Source organism: Botrytis cinerea, chromosome 7 (assembly GCF_000143535.2).
Source record: "Botrytis cinerea B05.10 chromosome 7, complete sequence".
Lineage (NCBI taxonomy): Eukaryota > Fungi > Ascomycota > Leotiomycetes > Helotiales > Sclerotiniaceae > Botrytis > Botrytis cinerea.
Genome location: NC_037316.1, coordinates 2,019,903 through 2,039,255, shown reverse-complemented (window position 1 = coordinate 2,039,255; position 19,353 = coordinate 2,019,903). Strand labels below are relative to the sequence as shown.

General features: G+C 42.7%; 6 protein-coding genes across 10 annotated transcripts; 4 read left to right on the top strand and 2 right to left on the bottom strand.

Annotated features, from left to right (window-relative positions):
- Positions 1 to 11: 11 nt before the first annotated feature.
- BCIN_07g05530 (hypothetical protein) lies at positions 12 to 2,343 on the bottom strand. 2 transcript variants are annotated; one of them, XM_024694151.1, is made up of 3 exons: positions 2,282 to 2,343; positions 1,322 to 1,895; positions 12 to 1,272 (listed from the first exon to the last, which is right to left on the bottom strand). In XM_024694151.1, the coding sequence occupies exons 2-3, from the start codon at positions 1,570 to 1,572 to the stop codon at positions 72 to 74; spliced, it is 1,452 nt and encodes a 483-aa protein (XP_024549940.1). In that variant the 5' UTR covers positions 1,573 to 1,895; positions 2,282 to 2,343; the 3' UTR covers positions 12 to 71. The 2 variants fall into 2 exon arrangements, with proteins under 2 accessions (XP_024549940.1, XP_001552122.2); XM_001552072.2 differs by having other exon boundaries at positions 1,322 to 2,343.
- Positions 2,344 to 3,009: 666 nt separating this feature from the next.
- Bc4 lies at positions 3,010 to 4,472 on the bottom strand. Its single transcript, XM_001552073.2, has 7 exons — positions 4,244 to 4,472; positions 4,041 to 4,097; positions 3,931 to 3,946; positions 3,628 to 3,753; positions 3,507 to 3,577; positions 3,310 to 3,451; positions 3,010 to 3,250 (listed from the first exon to the last, which is right to left on the bottom strand). The coding sequence occupies exons 1-7, from the start codon at positions 4,244 to 4,246 to the stop codon at positions 3,216 to 3,218; spliced, it is 450 nt and encodes a 149-aa protein (XP_001552123.1). The 5' UTR covers positions 4,247 to 4,472; the 3' UTR covers positions 3,010 to 3,215.
- Positions 4,473 to 4,521: 49 nt separating this feature from the next.
- On the top strand, positions 4,522 to 5,982 carry Bctlg2. Its single transcript, XM_001552074.2, has 3 exons — positions 4,522 to 4,677; positions 4,742 to 5,277; positions 5,349 to 5,982. The coding sequence occupies exons 1-3, from the start codon at positions 4,655 to 4,657 to the stop codon at positions 5,840 to 5,842; spliced, it is 1,053 nt and encodes a 350-aa protein (XP_001552124.2). The 5' UTR covers positions 4,522 to 4,654; the 3' UTR covers positions 5,843 to 5,982.
- A 1,690-nt stretch (positions 5,983 to 7,672) lies between these two features.
- Positions 7,673 to 9,766, top strand: BCIN_07g05500 (hypothetical protein). Its single transcript, XM_001552075.2, has 2 exons — positions 7,673 to 9,260; positions 9,317 to 9,766. Exons 1-2 carry the CDS (start codon positions 7,854 to 7,856, stop codon positions 9,596 to 9,598), a joined length of 1,689 nt encoding a protein of 562 aa, XP_001552125.2. The 5' UTR covers positions 7,673 to 7,853; the 3' UTR covers positions 9,599 to 9,766.
- A 1,968-nt stretch (positions 9,767 to 11,734) lies between these two features.
- Positions 11,735 to 13,696, top strand: Bcfun26. The gene is made up of 2 exons (XM_001552077.2): positions 11,735 to 12,182; positions 12,233 to 13,696. The coding sequence occupies exons 1-2, from the start codon at positions 11,956 to 11,958 to the stop codon at positions 13,422 to 13,424; spliced, it is 1,419 nt and encodes a 472-aa protein (XP_001552127.1). The 5' UTR covers positions 11,735 to 11,955; the 3' UTR covers positions 13,425 to 13,696.
- A 308-nt stretch (positions 13,697 to 14,004) lies between these two features.
- Positions 14,005 to 19,210, top strand: BCIN_07g05480 (hypothetical protein). Of its 4 annotated transcripts, XM_024694149.1 has the most exons (10): positions 14,005 to 14,381; positions 14,440 to 14,594; positions 14,712 to 15,314; positions 15,417 to 15,665; positions 15,729 to 16,082; positions 16,220 to 16,331; positions 16,563 to 16,696; positions 16,961 to 17,755; positions 17,821 to 18,738; positions 18,894 to 19,210. In XM_024694149.1, the coding sequence occupies exons 3-10, from the start codon at positions 15,222 to 15,224 to the stop codon at positions 18,894 to 18,896; spliced, it is 2,658 nt and encodes an 885-aa protein (XP_024549936.1). In that variant the 5' UTR covers positions 14,005 to 14,381; positions 14,440 to 14,594; positions 14,712 to 15,221; the 3' UTR covers positions 18,897 to 19,210. The 4 variants fall into 4 exon arrangements, with proteins under 4 accessions (XP_024549936.1, XP_024549937.1, XP_024549938.1 ...); XM_024694147.1 differs by having other exon boundaries at positions 17,821 to 19,210; XM_024694148.1 differs by having other exon boundaries at positions 14,712 to 15,665.
- The last annotated feature ends 143 nt before the right edge of the window (positions 19,211 to 19,353 follow it).

Genomic DNA, 19,353 nt, shown 5'->3' with positions numbered 1-19,353 from the left:
CACGTAGAAATTGAAATATCTTATTCTCTTTTAGAAATTATCTCTACCAACTTTCATGCTACCTACCAACGTCACCTTTTCAATCTCTTCAGTGGGTGCGCCTCCGTATTCAACACCCATTCATCAAGACTCACCACATCCCACTCACTGAAAACCAAGTAGAAATACTTCAACGTCTCTGCTAGCCAGAAACTCTCCATACTATCTGCCTGCTCCACGCCTTCCTCTCCATTGGTCTCATCCAATTCATGCGCGAAACGGTCTTCTTGCTTCCTATTTCCGTTCTTGCCCTTCCCCTCTCCGCCCACCACTGCCTTGACCGTAACATCCAGTATGGCTGCCGATGCGATCTCCGTCCTACAAATCTTCTCAATCGCCTGGAACATTCTCCACGCCGCATCCATATATTTTCTATCCCCCGTGATCCTCCACAGAATCCACACACTTTCAATAGCCTCTGGCCTCAAAATATATCTCCGATCATCTACTGCCGTGAACCCCGGACTTAATCTTCTTTCCTCTATAATCTCTTTCAATTTCTTTTCCGTCTCCTCTTCTGTATGCGTAATCGGATGTGTGTATACAGCTGCGAGAGCATCATACCACTTCTGTTTCGAATACGTACAATCGTGATCTTTAGGACATGGAACCACGCTGAAGATTTCGGGTGCGATGCCATTGGGACTATTATCGTACGCCCATATACATCCATTTGTGAGTTCCTCAGCTAAGGCGAGATCGGAGGGGCGGTCGAAGATTTTCGAGGCGATTCCAATCATGCCTCCAGTGAAACAGGTGAGATGTTGACCACGAGGAATAAGCTCCGGAGTACTGCTCTCAGCTATACCTTTGGTGCGTACATCTCCTGATACTCTGATTTTCTGGTTTTTTTCGTTTAGGATTGGAAAGAACATTGTTTCTTGGGCTACAGAAATGAAACTTTCATACATCTTCTTGGGTTGGTCTAGGACGCCCCCAAGAACCATGTATTGTTTCGGTAAATATTCGTAAGTAGAATCCGACATGCCACCCATGGTAAACATGGTATCTTCATCAAATCGGAGCTTTTGAAGATCAATACTGACAGGCCATAATCCGGGATATCGAGTGGAGTTCTGACTTTTCTCAAATTCATCAGAGATACGTTGCACCGCATCATAGTATTTCGAATTTCCGGTCAATTGACTGAGTCTAGTAAATTCGAGACTTAGAGAACCGGGTTCAGAAACAAGAACTCTTCTAGGCGCCAGTTGATCCTCTCCTTCTAGATACCTATGCATTGTCAATAGCTTCCTTTTCGGATAAGAGAAATAGGACCTACTTCTTCCAATCCCATCTAGGAATTGGCATTCTATTCGGGGTGTCAAAACAACTCATCAGCAACTCCGCAACCTCCACAGCTTTTAACAACAAAACCGGATATTTCGCTCCACTCATATCGTACGCAGCCAGGAACCCACCCATATATCTGATTGTTGTTTCAAAAACATTAATATCATTTTGCTCCGTTGTCGTGAAATCAATTCCCTCGATTGATCGCACCGCGATTTCAAAATCTTCCTTTAACCCCATAATCCACAAAGTATCCAAAGAATCAACCAATGTCGCGGCCCAGCCACCAAAGGTATCTTTCCAGGACCCTGATAGAGGAGAAACCTCATCTCGTAACCATGCGTGCGCTTTATATCCCTCCCAACTGTGTACGAAACTCTCTTTTACGGCCGCCAACCGCCTTAATCTCTCCTCCTTCTGCGCCGCGTCTTCTTTTGGAGGCGCACTTTGGATCTGCGGGATCTTCTTCGGTTTTCCAGTTGGCAAAGGAATGTATGAAGTTACTGGATATCGTTCTGGTAATTTCGACCAGTGGGTTTTTCCATCTGGCAGATGAAGTTTTCCTATCGAAGATAAGTAATTCGCGTCATAGCTCCAAGTGTTACGCCGTGAATGAAGGTAATGAAGAGTAAAAATCATGAACACTGCAGCTATGAATGCTGCTCTCCATCTTTTAATGATTGACGGCATGTCTGCTGCAGCATTTACTGCGCGAACGATTGAATAGGCAAAATAGAAGAAGAGAAGTTTGGAAGTGTTGTGTGTCACATTCCTAGAATGTGTAACCCGATTTCATCAATTGATTGCTTTGACAGCAGCTGTGCTTCATCCAATGTACTTCGTTGAAACTCCCAAGTTGATAGAACACCTTCCGTAGAACTCCAAGAAACGAACAATCAAGAAGCGAAATAGCAGGAACGAAAGAAGATAGAAAAGAAAGTCAACCTACCATTAAAAACAGGGTGAGCTGGACATCCAATTGATCTACATGTTGCCGAGGAATGTATCAGTCAGTTTCGTCTCTTCTGCTTCATGGCTGAAGAGTCGATGACTCGCCAAGAGAAAATAATTGAACCCTGCGGTAAGGGATCAAAGCCAGACATTCGCATCTCCGTACCCACCGGGACCGATTGACTAGGTTGCTCCCCACTATCCAATCTTGTGTTTCGCCACATGTTATAGTATAGAAAGTTTAAAAGAAGCATACTCCGTACGAAAGGAAATCGACGTCTCCATTAGGGGTAATCGCTTATGGTTACCAACATCCCAATCTGTTGGAGCAGGGCTACTATTCGATTTCGGTACCGTATGAATGGTTCTCTTTGAAGTTATATATCTCCGATATCCATCCCGTCTCTCATTCCCTCCCCTTCAACTAAAAGCTAAACGGCTGTACCCACTTCTAATTGTGATATCATCAAGTTGATTGCAAAGTACCACTAAGGATGATCCACAGGTTTCCCCTGAAAATCTGTCGTGTCGAATAGTTGTCAAAAGATATACACAATTTTGCTAATAATAAGTCTTCCGCTCCTCTCTTGATTCCATATTTGCACGATTCGAGTTCTCCTAGATATGAGACTGAGATTCGCTGACGGGCTTGATCTCAATGTTAGCCTACCAAGATATTTGTCACTATCCAAGGTTCACATAGCAATCAACGCATCATGAAGACTCTGGTAAAGGGTATTAACAAGACAATAAGATGTCTGATGGGTTATCATTGATCATGAAGGTCACTAAAAACGGGAACGCTCTACGTGAATGTCAACCAGTCCAGTCCTACGCCCACAAGAATTCTGGATGTCCAAAAGACCCGTGATGTGTACGCCGACTATTCTCCCTCCCAGCAGCAAAAGACCACGCAAAAAAAGCAAGCTCGATTACTTTTGCATCATAAGCTGTACAAATTCGTTGTCTGTAAATGATCATTAGCATATGAACTTGAAGAAAAATTGTTGGAAAAGGGGTACATACAGTCGATTCTTCCGTCACCATCTTGATCGGCTTCCCTAATCATCTCATCAACCTCGTCATCAGTCAACTTCTCTCCGATGGAGGTCATGACATGACGAAGTTCAGCAGCGGAGATGAAACCGTTGTTATCACGATCGAAGACCTATACCAACGACATATCAGCCTCTGCCACATCAAGTGACTTGTAGAATTCCAACCTTGAATGCTTCACGAATCTCCTCCTCAGAGTCGGTATCCTTCATCTTTCTTGCCATCATAGTAAGAAATTCTGGTCGCGTCAGCATTTTAAGTCATGAGCTTTATTGTGTTGCGCCATACCTGGGAAATCAATGGTACCGTTGTTGTCAGCATCGACCTCGTTGATCATGTCTTGCAACTCGGACTCGGAAGGGTTTTGACCAAGGGATCGCATGACGGTTCCCAACTCCTTGCTAGTGATTTGTCCTATAGATCCATATATCAGTGCTGTCTCTCTACATTGTTCTGCCGATTTGCGTCGCTGTCCCCATTATTGGTACAATTGTTCGAGATAGGGGCTGGGGCGGTCGAGAGGGCAAGTGTGTAAACACAGGAGGATATTCGAGATCTGCAATTTCAAAGGAATAATATGGAAGTACGAACCATCACCATTCTTGTCCTGTAGAGTCACAGCTATTAGCTTTCAAATCTTCAAATATGCCCTGCCAAGTGTCCATAGGGCTGAGAGTATCAAGTAGGGAATATCAACGTACAAAGAGGGAGAAGGCCTCCTTGAACTCGGAGACTTGCTCTTCAGTAAGAGAATCGGCCTGTATAAATGCGCATGTCAGTTGCGATCCTTTTGTCCTCCATTATCACATTCTTTCCCTCCAACTTGCAGCTACAGCTTCAAGTCGAATGCTGAAAACCGCGGGGTTGTTCAAGGCCCAGCCGTCTTTGGGAGATGGAAACAAACCATTGTAGAGTATTTGATTGAAAGTAAGTATAATAACTTTTGGGGTTTGTAGTATTTCTAAGGTATATGGAAAACGGGAAGAAAGGTTGTACGGTTAAAGTAAGGAGGATCTTGTTGTGTTGTGGGCTGTGATTGCGATTCAACTGTTCAGATGCTTGGATTCGGTGAAGCATAGATACCATAATGGTCAAAGGTAGTGGTTGTACGGTAGCCGAATGACATAAGGGTCTGGGTGTCTGGGATTCCTCAGGCGAAGAGGCCGAAGCTGGGGAGAGCTTGGAAGTATCAAAACAAGACCAACATGCGACATTCAATAACAAACTCCCATATAAATTACAATCCTTCGAGTTTCTATGCGAAATTCTTCCTCTATTATATCTTGTGATACTGTGAGATTCTTTTCAAATCGCCATGTGGCGTGATCGTACAAATCTGTATGTTCTGATTGCTGTTGTCCCTTTCACAAGCTTGGATAGATACTGACACCTAATCTATCAGCTATATCTCCTATCGACAATCATATGCACATCACCCCGCAAAGAAACCAAAATATTCAAGCTCTTCTGGCAATGGATACTCAGACAGTATTGGGGGAGCCTCGGAGGAACGCAGAGGACTCATGTCCGCTGGCGCATTCGAAGATGACGGCGATGCGATAATAGAAATGGATTTACTGCCACCGAGATGGGCAGATATCAGCGACGAAGTCACAGAATATCTTACGGACATCGCAAACAAGAGTCAAAAATTGGAGAAGTTACATCAAAAACATGTATTGCCAGGATTCGATGATGAGGAAGTCAAGAAAAAGGAAGAAAGGGAGATTGAACTATTGACGCAACAAATTACCAAGGGATTTCACGATTGTCAGAGGTCAATTCAAAGAGTAGAACAAATTGTTCGTGACTCGCGGCATCAAGGAGGCATAAGTAAAGGAGAGGAAACTATGGCAAGGAATATCCAGATTTCACTAGCATCGAGGGTACAAGAAGCAAGTGCGGGATTCAGAAAAAAGCAAAGTACTTATCTGAAGAGTGAGTTCACACTATATTGATTGAAGACGCCATGGCAAGACGGGAAAGAATTTATACTGACCAATCATCAGAGTTACGAGGCTTGGGAGGTATGAATGCACCTATCGAACGAACATCTACCCCTCTTTACAGTAATTACATCGACCCCTCCATCATGGAATCCGACGCCGATAAATCATTCTCCCAAGCAACCCTCCAACAAACCTCTCAAAAACAACTCACCTCCAATGATGCAGCCATCATGCAACGGGAACGTGAAATCAATGATATTGCGCAAGGTATTATCGAACTCGCCGACATTTTTAAAGAACTTCAAACTATGATTATAGATCAAGGAACAATGTTGGATCGTATAGACTACAACGTGGAAAGAATGGCAGTAGACGTCAAGGCTGCAAATGTGGAATTAAAAGTTGCAAGCGGATACCAAAGAAAGGGAACGAAGAGACGAATTATTTTGTTATTGATCCTACTAGTTGTAGGTATGTTTATATTGCTATTGGTAAAACCAAAGAAGCATAGAGGAGAGGTAGAGGACAGTGTACCACCACCATCACCACCTTAATAATGATACCATTTTTTTCAAAGATAGATTGCATGTGTTTTGGTGGAGATATATTTGACATACCCGAAATACTTCACAACTTCACACAAGGTGTACCCCTGTTCCACGTGCGCAAACTATCAATCATTGTGTTGGGTCGAAATGTGAGTGATATGTGTTCAATATGCTCGAAATCGATTTATCGCTGGACCATATCTATCCCTTCTCCTATTCCCAAAATCACAGTACTTATTACCAGGCCAGCCACACCGTTGTCAATGTAAACTAGGACACAGACAAACTCGACCTCTTCTCATTGTTAGATTGCAATCTTAGCTTTTCTGGAGCCCAGACTTTCATCTAATCATTTATACCTACTCTCTCATCCAAATCGCATCGGAAACTATCACACGGTTGCAAATATCATCATCCTACCCCACATCGCTTATGCTAGGGGCTTTCTCCTTTTCTCCTTCCCCGCTCCACTCTCCACTTTATATCCATCTTCTATCCCTCGCATTTATATTTTAGGAAATCGCTCTTGCTCATGCATATATTGTGCATGGTTGCGATAGAAAAGTGTGGAATAGTGCTGAGTGATCTATTCAGAGGGCGAGAGTGAGGAGTGGGTGATTGTTGTTGTTATGTTAAAGGGGAATGAGAATGAGGGAGAGGTTAAGGAGAAAAGAAAGGGGATTGATGAAGATAACAGGAAGTTAATGATGAGACTGAGAGAGATAGATATGGTGATGATGATATTAAGATGAAAGCTGTAGTTAATACTTACTGTGGTAAATAAGTTAATCTAACAACATCATCAATGCAACGAAACCTACTCATCAACAAGGAAAAGCTTCTTCATTCTGATCATTTCCTTTCTTTTCCTTATCATTTTTGTATTTTTCTAATATTCTTTCTTTGTATAATTTCATTCTATCGGCCATGGTACTAGTGATTTTATCATTTCCTGAACACTGAATTCAGCCCCTTCTTTTCAACTTCTGACTCATACATACACCCCTCAAGATTCAAAATAACAGATAAGATCCTCAAATCTTGAAAAGATACGTAAGATTACTGTTTCGAGTTACTCACAACATGAGTCTTTAATATTGTCAAGTAGATATCAATCATGTTAAACACCTCTCGCTTAATGTTGTAATCACTACCTATACACCATTCATAAGACAAAGAATAATTCAGACTCAATACATGCGCTTTTGAATTCAAAACACTGTATGATTCATGATGACGCATTTTTTGAGGTTGAAAACAATCAACGGAAATAAATCCAGCGCCAAAGAAATCTCACCCATCTCCACAACATCCTAAGCGCGGCGCCTCAATCAAACTCGTCTATCTCCATACTAAAATCCTAAGACGACCAAACAAACAGTAGCTCCTAACGTGGCGGCAAAAAAACAAGCGCATAATGACCCACGCAAATTATCACTCTTGAGATATTCTTAGATTTTTCTAGAAGTATGATACTTATAGCCCCCATCATGATGTAAAACATATCGGGTAAACAGGATCGGGTTTTCAAAATTGGCCATGAAATAAATCGCGACCGGATGCGCGAGCCAAAAATCATGATGTGATGGATTATTTCACGTGGGAAATTATAAAACGGTACGACCCAATCTGACCTGAGATCCTTCCGAGCCATCGCACAGATAATTCGCAAGGAGAAAGTATCTTATTTTAGCAAACTCAGACGTGATGGAATTTACTTTTGGGAGATGAGTTGGAATTTTGTTTTTTGCCAAGGTGCTCGTGTCCTTGTGACTACTTCGTACATTTCCTAGCGTGAAGTTTATGTATCGTGGATTGTTGTCATGGTGAGTAATTGATGATACGTGTATTTATTTTTGGGGCTTGAATATCTTATATAGCTTTTTCTGCTGCGTCTGGTGTTGAAATGGGATGATTATGCTGAGAATACTTTCTGGGGCGGTCTCATATCAATTTATCTCAAGACCATTATTCAAAAGAGTAGAAAGAACTATCCAAAAGATACGAAAGGTGTGGAATGATGGATGGAGAGAAGGGGTATCAATCGAGTCGGGAGTTGGAGAGAAGAAATAAAGGCAGTGAGGAAGACAAAAGTAAGAAAAGACGAGATGGACGTAGAGACGAAAAGAGAGATAAAGAGGAGAGAGAAGCGAAAACACGAAGGGAATTGGTTAGTCCGGAGCCACGGAAAGAAATTAGACGAACATCTCAATCTGTTGAGACTGGACGTGATAAACCACATTCTGGCGTTGACAGCGGACTCAAGCGAGGTCAAGTCAATAGTGGCAGCAGGTCGTCTGCCCCTGTTCCCAGCCATGAAAGCAGAAATTCAATCAAAAGGGTTGAGAAGCCACCTACCACCACTGTCTGCAATACATCACTACCAATTAAAAGAAGAGATCACAGCAGCAACCGAGGCCCGAACGGAAGTGATAGAGATTCCAGTCAAATACGCGGAAGAGGTGATATCTCCAAAGACATACCAAATCAGAGTAAGGACGAGAGAGTGACGGTGCCTCCTTCCAGTCGAAGAGATCGATCTCAAGATCTAAAACCAGGCAGAAGAGATCCTTCTATCAATCACGAAATGGAAAAACTCAAGCTCAGTGATTCGAAAACATCAAAAGCTGCGGCTACAGATAACCGCGAAAAGCGAAGCCGTGATGAACCGGCTCCCAAGATACCTACCAGTTCTCCGCATAACAAGGTGAGAATTGGTGTTCTTCCGAAATGTTATCAACCTTGCAATGATGGGAAAGCTCGGCGATTAATTGTTTTTGGGGATGTACATGGGATGCCCGATGCCAAGAACCGTCTGTTGGCTTGGATTAAGTATGATCCAACGTTGGATCATCAGATTTTTGGCGGTGATATGATAACCAAAGGGAGAAAAAGTAACCCAAGTAAGAATGCTACAACTAAAGAGTTGATTACCATCGAGGCTTCCAAAGATGTCGTGCACCAGGCCAGAAGAGATGGAGCTTCAGGAGTCCGCGGTAATCATGAAGACTGGGTGCTGAATGTTAAACACGAGAGGAATGGCTGGGAAGAACCTATCGACCGCGAAATGGATAACCAGTTTAACATCCAAGCAAGGAAAAAGTTGAGGACGCCAGATCACAGGGATGACAGCGATTACGATCTGTACGATGCGCTTACGCCAGGGGAGAGACACTGGCTTGAAGACCTTCCTGACATCCTAATTCTGGGGAAATGTGGTGGTCGTAATAACATGGCTGTCGTGCACGCTGGATTGAATCCATTTCTTGACTTGAAGGATCAACGAGTCATAGAGACCATGAACATCAAATCTATAGATCCAGCGAGAGGATATACTAGTTCGATGCATAAAGATGATAAAGAGAGGAAAGCCTTGGATGAGAAAGACCAGAAACGTTTTAGCAAGATGATACCCTGGTTTGAGGTATGTCCACCAGAAATTCCATTCGTAATGTACAGTACTAATCCTGATAAATATAGTGTTGGGAGAACAAGCAAAAGAGGTTGCCACCAAACGAACGGATGACTGTAATGTATGGCCATGAATCTAAGAAGGGCTTGACCATAAAAGATTTCTCAATTGGTCTCGATACTGGTGCGCAACGTATAGACAAACTCAACCCTGATAAGTATCGAACTTTAACTGCCCTTCTTATTTACCACGATAAATGCACAATAGTTCAGGTCAAGGAGATCAAGAAAAAAACTGGAAAATGGGAATGGGAGCCAGTTGAGCTGACCCAGGAAGAATCTAATTTTTGAGATGAGAGTAGATTTTTCCTCATTTGCATATCGTTTCCTCATTCCTGTACTTACAAGATTCCAATTTCAACATCAAAAAGCTTCTTACAAAATTAAAACTACAGCTTTACTTGAAATTTTAAGACAATGTCATACTTGGGGGCCAAAATATTAATAAATTGATTTGCATTACACAAACTGTGCCACAACCATACATAGACGAATATAAATATGCATAATAAACAACCAATATTATCAATAGGATTACCTCCAAATGTTGTACCGACAATTTCTTGTGAAGCAAACTTTTTGTCAACAACGGAAAATCTCCGAATTTCTCGCTCGAGATTTGCAGTATGAAGCATGCAAAACATACCTGCATCGCATGAGATTTTGATCACGTTATGCGGTCAACTTTGCCCAGCAAAATTTGTATTGGAGAGGACGGCCCGCTAGCAAATATTCAATGACCCCTGCAGAACACGGAGTCTGATGCATTCCAGACAATTGAAGTCTAATGAAACATGATTTTGGGCATTGTAGATGGGTCATCAAAATTCATTCCAATGTTCAGATTAATGTCCTGCGAGATTTACTATTCCATTTCTCGTAGTTAGGAAAGCATCGATAATGTATTCTTTCAACATAATCCATGGTGGCAGAAAGGTATCGTACAGGTTCTCTAGACACTGTGACACTATTTAATGGATCAGCGAGCAATACACTATTCGAAGCCATGGGAAGTTTGTCTACCCATCTGCTTACGAGTATTGATACGATGAAGCCAAAGAGACTTGCGTCGGCTTGGGTTGGTTGGTCACCACCAAGACACCAAAATGGATATATTTTTAGCGGGAGCGGCATCTGATCTGGTTTTCCTTAAGGATTCCAGAAGTCCATTGAGACTTTGCGATATCTCCTCTCGGAATACAATTATCTCCTCGGAGTTGAATCGTCCAGTTCCTTGACCATACAGTAGCTTTTATCTGAAGATAAGCGAGAAATCCGACTAGAACACGCATCGGATAAGGGATAGATCTGAGAATTTTATTTTTTTGAGTATAATGATTATCCATCCACCGCTCTCGAATCTAGAGCCCAGGACCAGTTAGAATATACCGCAACCTGATGAGAGGATATAGTTCACTGTTGTACTCACCCCATAGAAGTGGAGCTTATCCTCAAGAAGCGCACGAATCGCCATATCTTGAGTTTTTGGTGCCGGCGCCAATGACGAGTTGAGAATTGGAAGGATGTCTGATTTCACTAATCCTGCTATAATGAGTGCAGAATCGGCAAGTATAAAAGGAGATGATCCCTCATTGTGTACTGAGATATGTGGTATCTTTCCTTTTGGTACCGATCGAGGTGAGCCACCATCCAAGATGTACTTCATGTTGGCCTGGCGGAAGTGGAATTCAATTTTGATGACAAATGGAGGCCATACATAATTTACAGGATCTAGCCAGCCACGGAAGAGAGTGATTTTCATGACGGGTAAATAGATAGCTGGGGTCTAGAAAGAATTGAGAGAGCTGGAGATTAGAGATATCTATTGGTATCACCTCAGTGGTGATTACGACGTCTTGATAATAGGTCTAATAGATCATATTGTATTGCGTGTATATATTCTAGGTTCGGAGCTACAAGAGCTATATGTAATACGCTTGTACGCTAGCGAGCGCGCGCTAACATGTACGTATTGACGAACTAATATCCCATGAAAGTCTGGTCAAGAAAAGTGTGAAGAATTTAGTAGAGAGTGATTTTATGCTATGAAAGAATTCTATAATGGTAATATAATGGTTGCACGTTGCACCAACAGTTATTAGAGCACTGTAACGTATACACAGGCCTGTCTCAACTGATGATCAAAAGTATCATGAGAAATGATACTTGTTGTCCACCTATGCTTATAGTTTTGATAAAAACAAATGATTTGAGTGCCACCTCCTTCAAGATCGTGTTGACAGGTGAAAGAAGTTACTTGTGATGGCTTTATTATCGTTCTTTTGTAACTGTCATACATTTTCAACAATCAACAAGTTTGATGTTCGGAAGTCGGGAGTCGGATGAATTACCCTCGAAGCACGGAGGTTGCCGAGACAGATTACGATAATCATCACCTCTATTGGATTCAATACTTGGAGCAATACTGTGAGCACATGGCAAACATTCATCAAAGGTTTCACAATTAACTTTACGAGTGAATCACACGTGTTGATATCGCCGATATCACATTAAGTCCTGGTGGTCTAAAATTAAACATGAGATGAGGTTTGGTATTTTTGCACCTTTCAATAAACTTCATTCCGAACAATCTCCTTGCCTTTGCCTGGATTGTTAGTTAATCTTCGATCAATTCAACAATCATTCAAATGAGTAATTCAATCGATAATCGAACGGCTGTCGACCGTCTGCGAGCGTTATTCAACAATCCTAATCCTGAACCCGAATATGAACCTATCTCGAGCAGTTCCAGCATTCACGAAGACGATGTACGCAGACCCGTCCTCGTCTTACCAGATCAAGCCGAAACCGAGCCGTTCTCATGGTTCGAGTATGGAATCTTCATGTTGATCGGAGTGGCAATGCTTTGGGCATGGTATGTTCCACGGGCGTCTCGGGAGAGCGCAGAAGCTGATATCTTGACAGGAACATGTTCTTAGCAGCCGCGCCATACTTTCAGAGCCGATTCCAAGACAGCGAGAGTATTCTTCAACATTTCCAATCTGCGATTACATCTGTTGGAACGATTACGAATCTTGGCTCCATGCTACTCCTGAGTCACCTACAATCGAACGCCTCCTACCCAAAGCGAATCATAGCCTCCCTCGTCCTCAATACTGTCGTCTTTACGCTTCTTGCGATATCCACCTCATACTTTCGCGATGTTTCGTCTAGCGGCTATCTAACTTTCACATTGATAATGGTATTTGCGACTTCCTGCGCAACGGGGCTCCTACAAAATGGGGCATTCGCTTTCGCATCAAGTTTCGGCCGACCAGAATATATACAGGCTATCATGACGGGACAGGCGATCGCCGGAGTCCTGCCATCAGCTGCACAAATTGCTACTGTTTTAGCTGTTCCACCGCCAGACCATTGGGCTGATGTAACTGCAGAGGTTGCAGACGTGAAGGAAAATACAACTTCAGCTTTTGTCTATTTCTTGACGGCTACAGTCATCAGTGTTCTAACATTAGTCTTTGTCTACCCCTTGCTTCGGAAGCAGAACCGAGTCCTCGAGAGTCGCGCGGCGTCGTCAGCTGACAGTGACGAAGAGATTGACGAAAACAGTAAGCACGAGGTTGTCGGTATGGTTAGACTATTCAAAAAACTTCATTGGCTTGCAGGAGGAGTATTCATGTGTTTTACTGTTACAATGTTCTTCCCGGTATTCACGTCAAAGGTGGTTTCGGTAAGGCCTGCCGATGGAGCCCCTCGAATACTTCAACCCGAAGCTTTCATTCCTCTAGGGTTTTTGGTCTGGAATATCGGCGATCTTTGTGGCCGTCTGCTTCCACTTCTACCTTTTCATGCCAAGGCACGACCTATTCCGCTTTTCATATTCTCTATCCTTCGTATTGGATTTGTTCCTTTGTACCTTCTCTGTAACATCGAAGGTAAGGGAGCGAAGGTCAATAGCGATGTATTCTACCTTCTCGTGGTTCAGGCTGGATTCGGATTGAGTAATGGCTGGCTCGGCAGTTCTTGCATGATGGCAGCTGCTGATTATGTTAATGAAGAAGAGCGAGAAGCAAGTGGGTCGTTCATGATGACCAATTTGGTTGCAGGTTTGATGGCTGGATCTTTACTCAGCTTTGCTGTAGCTGGAATTTCCTAATCCATCAACGTCTACTTATATAAGCATTGGTTTGTATCTACGGGATGGAGTTTAGAGGGATATAATGCATGGCTTGGCGTTGGGAAATACTTTACTAATGACTGAGACGAAGATTGTCTATATCATGGGATATTTATGGGAGGGGAGTCTGGATTTCAAGTTTACATGAGAATAGCGAAAGAATTTCAGATTGACATTCTACAATGTTTACATAACTTTGTTTGATGTGAGACGATTGTGCCAATATCTTGTAAAGTGATAATGAGACGGCAGTAAAGTCTCTGGCCAGTTCAGTCCCGTGTGTTTATATCTGGCTATTACTGAAACTCAATTAACTCTACATGTATGCCATTTGAGAAGTACCTGAGAATGTATGAATCTTCGTTGACTCCATTTCTTCTTGATTAAAGTAGGATATTCTTCTCGAGTAATTTTTATTCAGTTTTAATGTCTTCTGATACAGCGGAAAAATATCACGTTCACAAGTCTGGCAATGAGACTTGAATCTCTAAGGTGGGACGTAACCCTTCCTCTCTTCTTTCCCTTCTGGAACATTAATCGTAGATATCTTCTTTCTTCCGATAGTCCCTTGCTCGTACCTTCTACGTAGGGAGCTGTGACGACGACAATTAACAGGACTCAGAATTTGTTGAGAGAGAGATTTCTATCTCAACCTGAAATTCACCAACTACACTTTTCCTCGTGCTCAACTCTCAATGCCTTTTTCCTCAACAGGCTATTGTGCAGGATTCACCCAAGCTATAAACTGAATCCCACTTTAGTATAAAGATCGTCCGTGTTGACTTCCCTTGGTCTCTCTACCATTTTTTCTATTTCACCTCGAGAAACTTAGTTTTAGAGATTCTAAGTTCTTCACTTCGATCTAACTTTTCACGATTATTTCTTGTCTCCAGACTTCTATTGAGGTCTTTCTCGTCTGCGAGGGATCTACTTAAAGTATTTGATACAGATATTAGCAGCAGTGCCCGATTACATAGCAGCTGATTTTGGGCAGATCTACCTCTGAATCACTCCAGATCTCTACAGTTGCATCGATACTCCAACTGATAATCCATTAGATTCCTTGCTATAGCAGCGGATCAAATTTGCCAATATTCAATCACTGAGTTGACCCGAAGATTTCTCGGCCCTTGGGCTCGATCTATTAAGGTCAGTAATTTTCAAAATTTCTAAAAAAATTTACCCCCTCGGGTAAAATCCCTCCACATTTTTCCCATGATCGAGGTTTGATACTGTTCTATTGCAACCACTAACACACGATTACAGATTGTACGGCCCATCTAACTTCCTTCTGAACGGCCTATTGACGAGATTTATCAAAATTCATTGATTGAAACTCTGAGGATAATCGAAGGACCCTTTTTCATTCGATTTCTCACAATTACTCACAGTTTCCACAACAACTCGACGCTTCGAAAGAAAAACCACTGAATAGGATTGCGAGGCATATTATTTTCTGTTCAGCTAGCCTTACCACATTTCGCGCACTTGGAAGCTTTGAATTGTCACATTATCAACCATTCTACTAGCACACACAGACTCCTGCGCTGAATACTCTTCTGCTTTTTTGCTATTTTCTGCCTTCTGGTTCATTCATATTCTTCTATTTGAGCGTCTTGTTTTGAAGCTCACTGAATTTGTTCTTTCTTACACAAAATTTCTCTTTAAATCAAGCAGTTTAACTCGCAACTGGAAAATCAACTTCCTACCCTATCTCGTTTTACATTGAACTATAATCTTAACATTGCCACAACAAGAACCGTCAAATATTTCATCATGGCCGAAAATGCTAATGATGATCATGCTATCGAGGGTAACAGCGACAGCTTTCTGGCTTCACTATCGCCGTCGCCAACAACAAAACCTGATGTCAGTTATTTTCATTGTCAGCATCCAGATTGTGGCAGATCCTACGCTTCCAAGCATGGACTTGACAACCATAATAAAGTTCATTTTACTGATAACGAAAAGCCATTCATCTGTCCTCATCCAGGATGCTTATCAAGATATACAAATAAGAGAGGAGTTACCCGTCACTTCAATTCCAAACATAGAGACAAAAGTGGCTGGTTTAATTGTCCTACGGTAGATTGCAATTCTTCTTTTTTTGAAGAAAGGGGGCTCAAGTTGCATCAAAGAGAACATGGAGTATTCCGCTGCACTGCAAAGCACTGTGCCTATGAGTATTCCACCGAGCAAGAGTTGTACGATCACAGAGAGGTAACAGTTCATTACAGCGTTTCGCACACTGAAAACACACTTGATCACTAACACATCTTAAAGCGTAACCATACAAAATCTGACCTATATGAAGATCGTACTAGCAAACGGCCAACAGGAATATCTAAAAAAGAAGATTCATCTGCACAAAATTCAAGCGGAGAAGAGACTGGTGATGAGATCGTTGTTGATGAAAATCCATTACGTGCGAAATTCTCCGAGGACGAAGACACTTTTGAGAATAGTTCTCCCTTCAAGACGCCTACATACGGGAAGAGTAGTAGAAATGGCATTTCAAAGAGAGCCTCGTTACATACGGAGTATCCTGCAAGACCCAACAGCAAAGGCTGGAAATGTCCCAAACCTGGCTGTACAGTCTGTCGCAAAGTACAGTTTGACCTTATTACTCATTGGCAGGTATGCAATCTTCATCAATCTACTTGATATTCACCTGGGATAAAGGCATAGATCTCCCATTCTTTGATATGACATACAGATCTCTTTCATTTCTGTACAGCAAGCAAGCATTTTTATTAACTGTACTACTTTGTTAGGAGGCACACAGTGATATACCAGAACCAGCTCATTTTGAATTTGTCCATGGTCCAAAGTCATCCGAGAATACTGCCACTCCTACATTTGGGGTCAATGACCATCGGCTCGGAGGTAAGCTTATAATTTCGTTTAATCATACAGCAGTTCTACTACATGATAACTTCTTTGCGGCTCCCCACTCTCATTGTTGCTTCTTCTTTTAAACAATGACACCACTTCCATTTACTTTCTTACTTCATTGCTTTTGTTTGTATTATTGTTCATACTGAACTACAAAAATGGATGATATAAAAGAAGACAGTAGTGATGAACCCGCTCACTCACACAGTCGTGCAAATGTAGGACAGTCCGCTTCTGCTCATCAGCCAGCTCGCCCCAACCAAGAAGAGGAAACTCGAGGTAACGTTAATGATGGTGCCCGAGGACCAAATACTCAGCAACAGAGAGAGGATAGTGCCAATACTACAGGAAACAAGGTATGCTTGATCAATTCCTTTTGTTTGAATCAATGTAGCATTTATAAACATTTGTCTCTTGATTCCTTTCTTCAATCAATTTCAGACATTCAATCTTGTATGTTTATCGAATAGACTATGGACAATAGCAGACCTGTTATTCTTTCATCGACTTTTATTTATTAGTTTTTCAGGGATCTTGTTTGACAGCCTTCGATATTTGCAACATATTCTCTCCTTCAAGAACATCTTTTACAACAGTATAGACTAATTCAACGTTCGCAGGATACAAAAATGAATGAATTGAACGCACAAAATGCTGCCAAATCAACCCCATCCAACGCCTCTTCTCATTTCCCGGCAGCAGCAAGCCCTCAAAGTCGCACTCAAAGATCTAACAACGGTCCTCCCATTATCCCCCCTCCACGTCACGCATCTAGTCTCGCTCGTCCAGCCACCAACGTCTTGGCTAATTCCGCGGGCAACCTTTCTGGTCCAGCGGAAGGCCCGTTAATCAAAACCCCACGCAGGAAGACAGCAACTGGCCTTCCCGCTCAGAGAATCTTCGCCCGTGCAATGGACACCCGTCGTATGAGTCCTCCACCTCCTAGAAGCAAACAAGCCGCAAAGCCTGCTGTCGCTTTGGCCAATGCCAGAATGCGTACCCAAAGACGATCTCAAACCTCTTCTCCCGCTTCTTCTCGTCGCGCCTCTCCTATTAGCTCTGATGAAGAAGAGGAAGAAGAGGAGGAGGAGGGTCTCTTCGTCTCGCCACCCGATAAAGCCAAGAATAAATCCAAGGGTTCTCGCCGCGTATTAGGTATTCGAGGCTTTGCCAACATGCCGTTGCATAGAGATCAAGATTCTGACGAGGAAGATCTTAGACCAAGCCACGTCTTGAGACAAGAGCGTCGTGCTATTGCCGGCAAGTCTGTTAAGCCCATTCGTGCTGGAGAATATTTTGGTGTGGGTAGGAAAATCTATGGTGAACCTAAGAAGATGGGGAAGTCTACTGGATTTCTTGCAACCCGTTTAACTGATTCAGATGATGATTCAATTTTCGAGGGCAACGAGTTGAGTGTAAGTTGATCATCTCATTCTATCATGTGTAGTTATGATCGAATGCATATACTAACAAATAACAGTCATCCGGTAGCTCTTTTGGAGAAACCGAGGCCCCCCGTTCCGGTCGTCGTTCAACAAATCATATCAACGCACGTGCCTCCAACTCCGTTCCTCGTCGCCCCTCTGTCAACAACGGCGACCCCCCAAGAACCCCTTCGCCTGATCTTCCTAGATATCAACCCTATCAAGTCTACGGTCCTGATCTCGACTCTCCACCCCCATCCTACCTCATTAAATCTCCTGGTATTATCGACCGCACTCTTCCGTACCCCAATCGTCGAGAAGACAAATCGCTCCCCGATGTTGCTGCAGTCCAACCTGAAGATCTCTTCGATGCCGACGATATCTTCTTTGGCTTCCAAGACATGACTCCACATGAAAGAGAGGTACAAGATCGCCTTGATGCAGAGAAAGAAGCTACGAGAGCAAATTCATACGGCTCTGGGTTTCGCGCTCCACTACATTTTGATCATTGTCCTTACACTGCGCCAATCTGTCGTGCCGAACGGGCAACTTGGATTGCGGAGAGATTGCATCTCGATGTTGCGGAAGCTCGTGGCGATGAATCTGAAGATCCTGAATCACCATTAGGAATGGATAGTGATGATGATCGTCGCTTTGGCGTTGACGTAGAAATGTCTGGTACCGGTAAATCTACTTTATCCAAGAAGAAGAAGAAGAGAGCAACTTGCTCGGGTCCAATTCGTGAAAAGAGGAAGTACAACTGGAATGATCCAATGAGGAAGAATAAGCGTCGCAGGTGTAGTATTTCTGCCGGTACATCTCGTGGTATCAGGACTCGCCGTTCTAATTCTCGTGGAGACGCTCAAATTGATGGTGCCAACGAACAAGAGGAAGTCGTCAAAAACCGAAAGCCTGCTTGGGCATGGAGTGAGGCCCATGGATCCGTGATTGATACACGGAAGCCTGTTGAATTGGTACGTCCGGGTACTTTGGCCGCTGAAGGTGGCGTTGCGACTACTGATCTCGTCGATCGTGCGTCCGCTACTCATTCTGTTGGCTTGGATACCTTGAATGCTTCGCGTGCTCCCGTTGCTGACACTGGAAGTGCTAAAACCTCTTTTGTTCTTAGTGATGGATAAATAGCAATCTTATCCAATGATTCTTGAATCAGATCTAGTTTTCGGGATGCTTGATGGGTGCGGAAATCTATGGTTGCTTAGTTTGTGGGTAATGGTGTTTGCTGGGGAGTTAATATTAGATCTGTTCAAGGCGTTGGGAGTGAATGGTGGATGCTCTTTCTGGGAGCTGGCATGTTAATGGATCATCATCAAAGATGGCAGATCTAACAGAGATACTTTTCATATATCATGGATAGCTGAGGAACTTCAGCATATAACTTGAGATGGTTTAATTAGTTAGCAGTAATCTGAAACTGTATTTTATTTACGTAACACTTGAGTTCTTTGAATTACTGAATGTGATTGAGGAGATTGCTGAGACGATTAAAATGTCTTGATAATTGAAGAGTTGGTTCGTGAATAGCTATATTATAGAACTTGGATTGTATGGTGTTATGCAAGGTAGGTCAT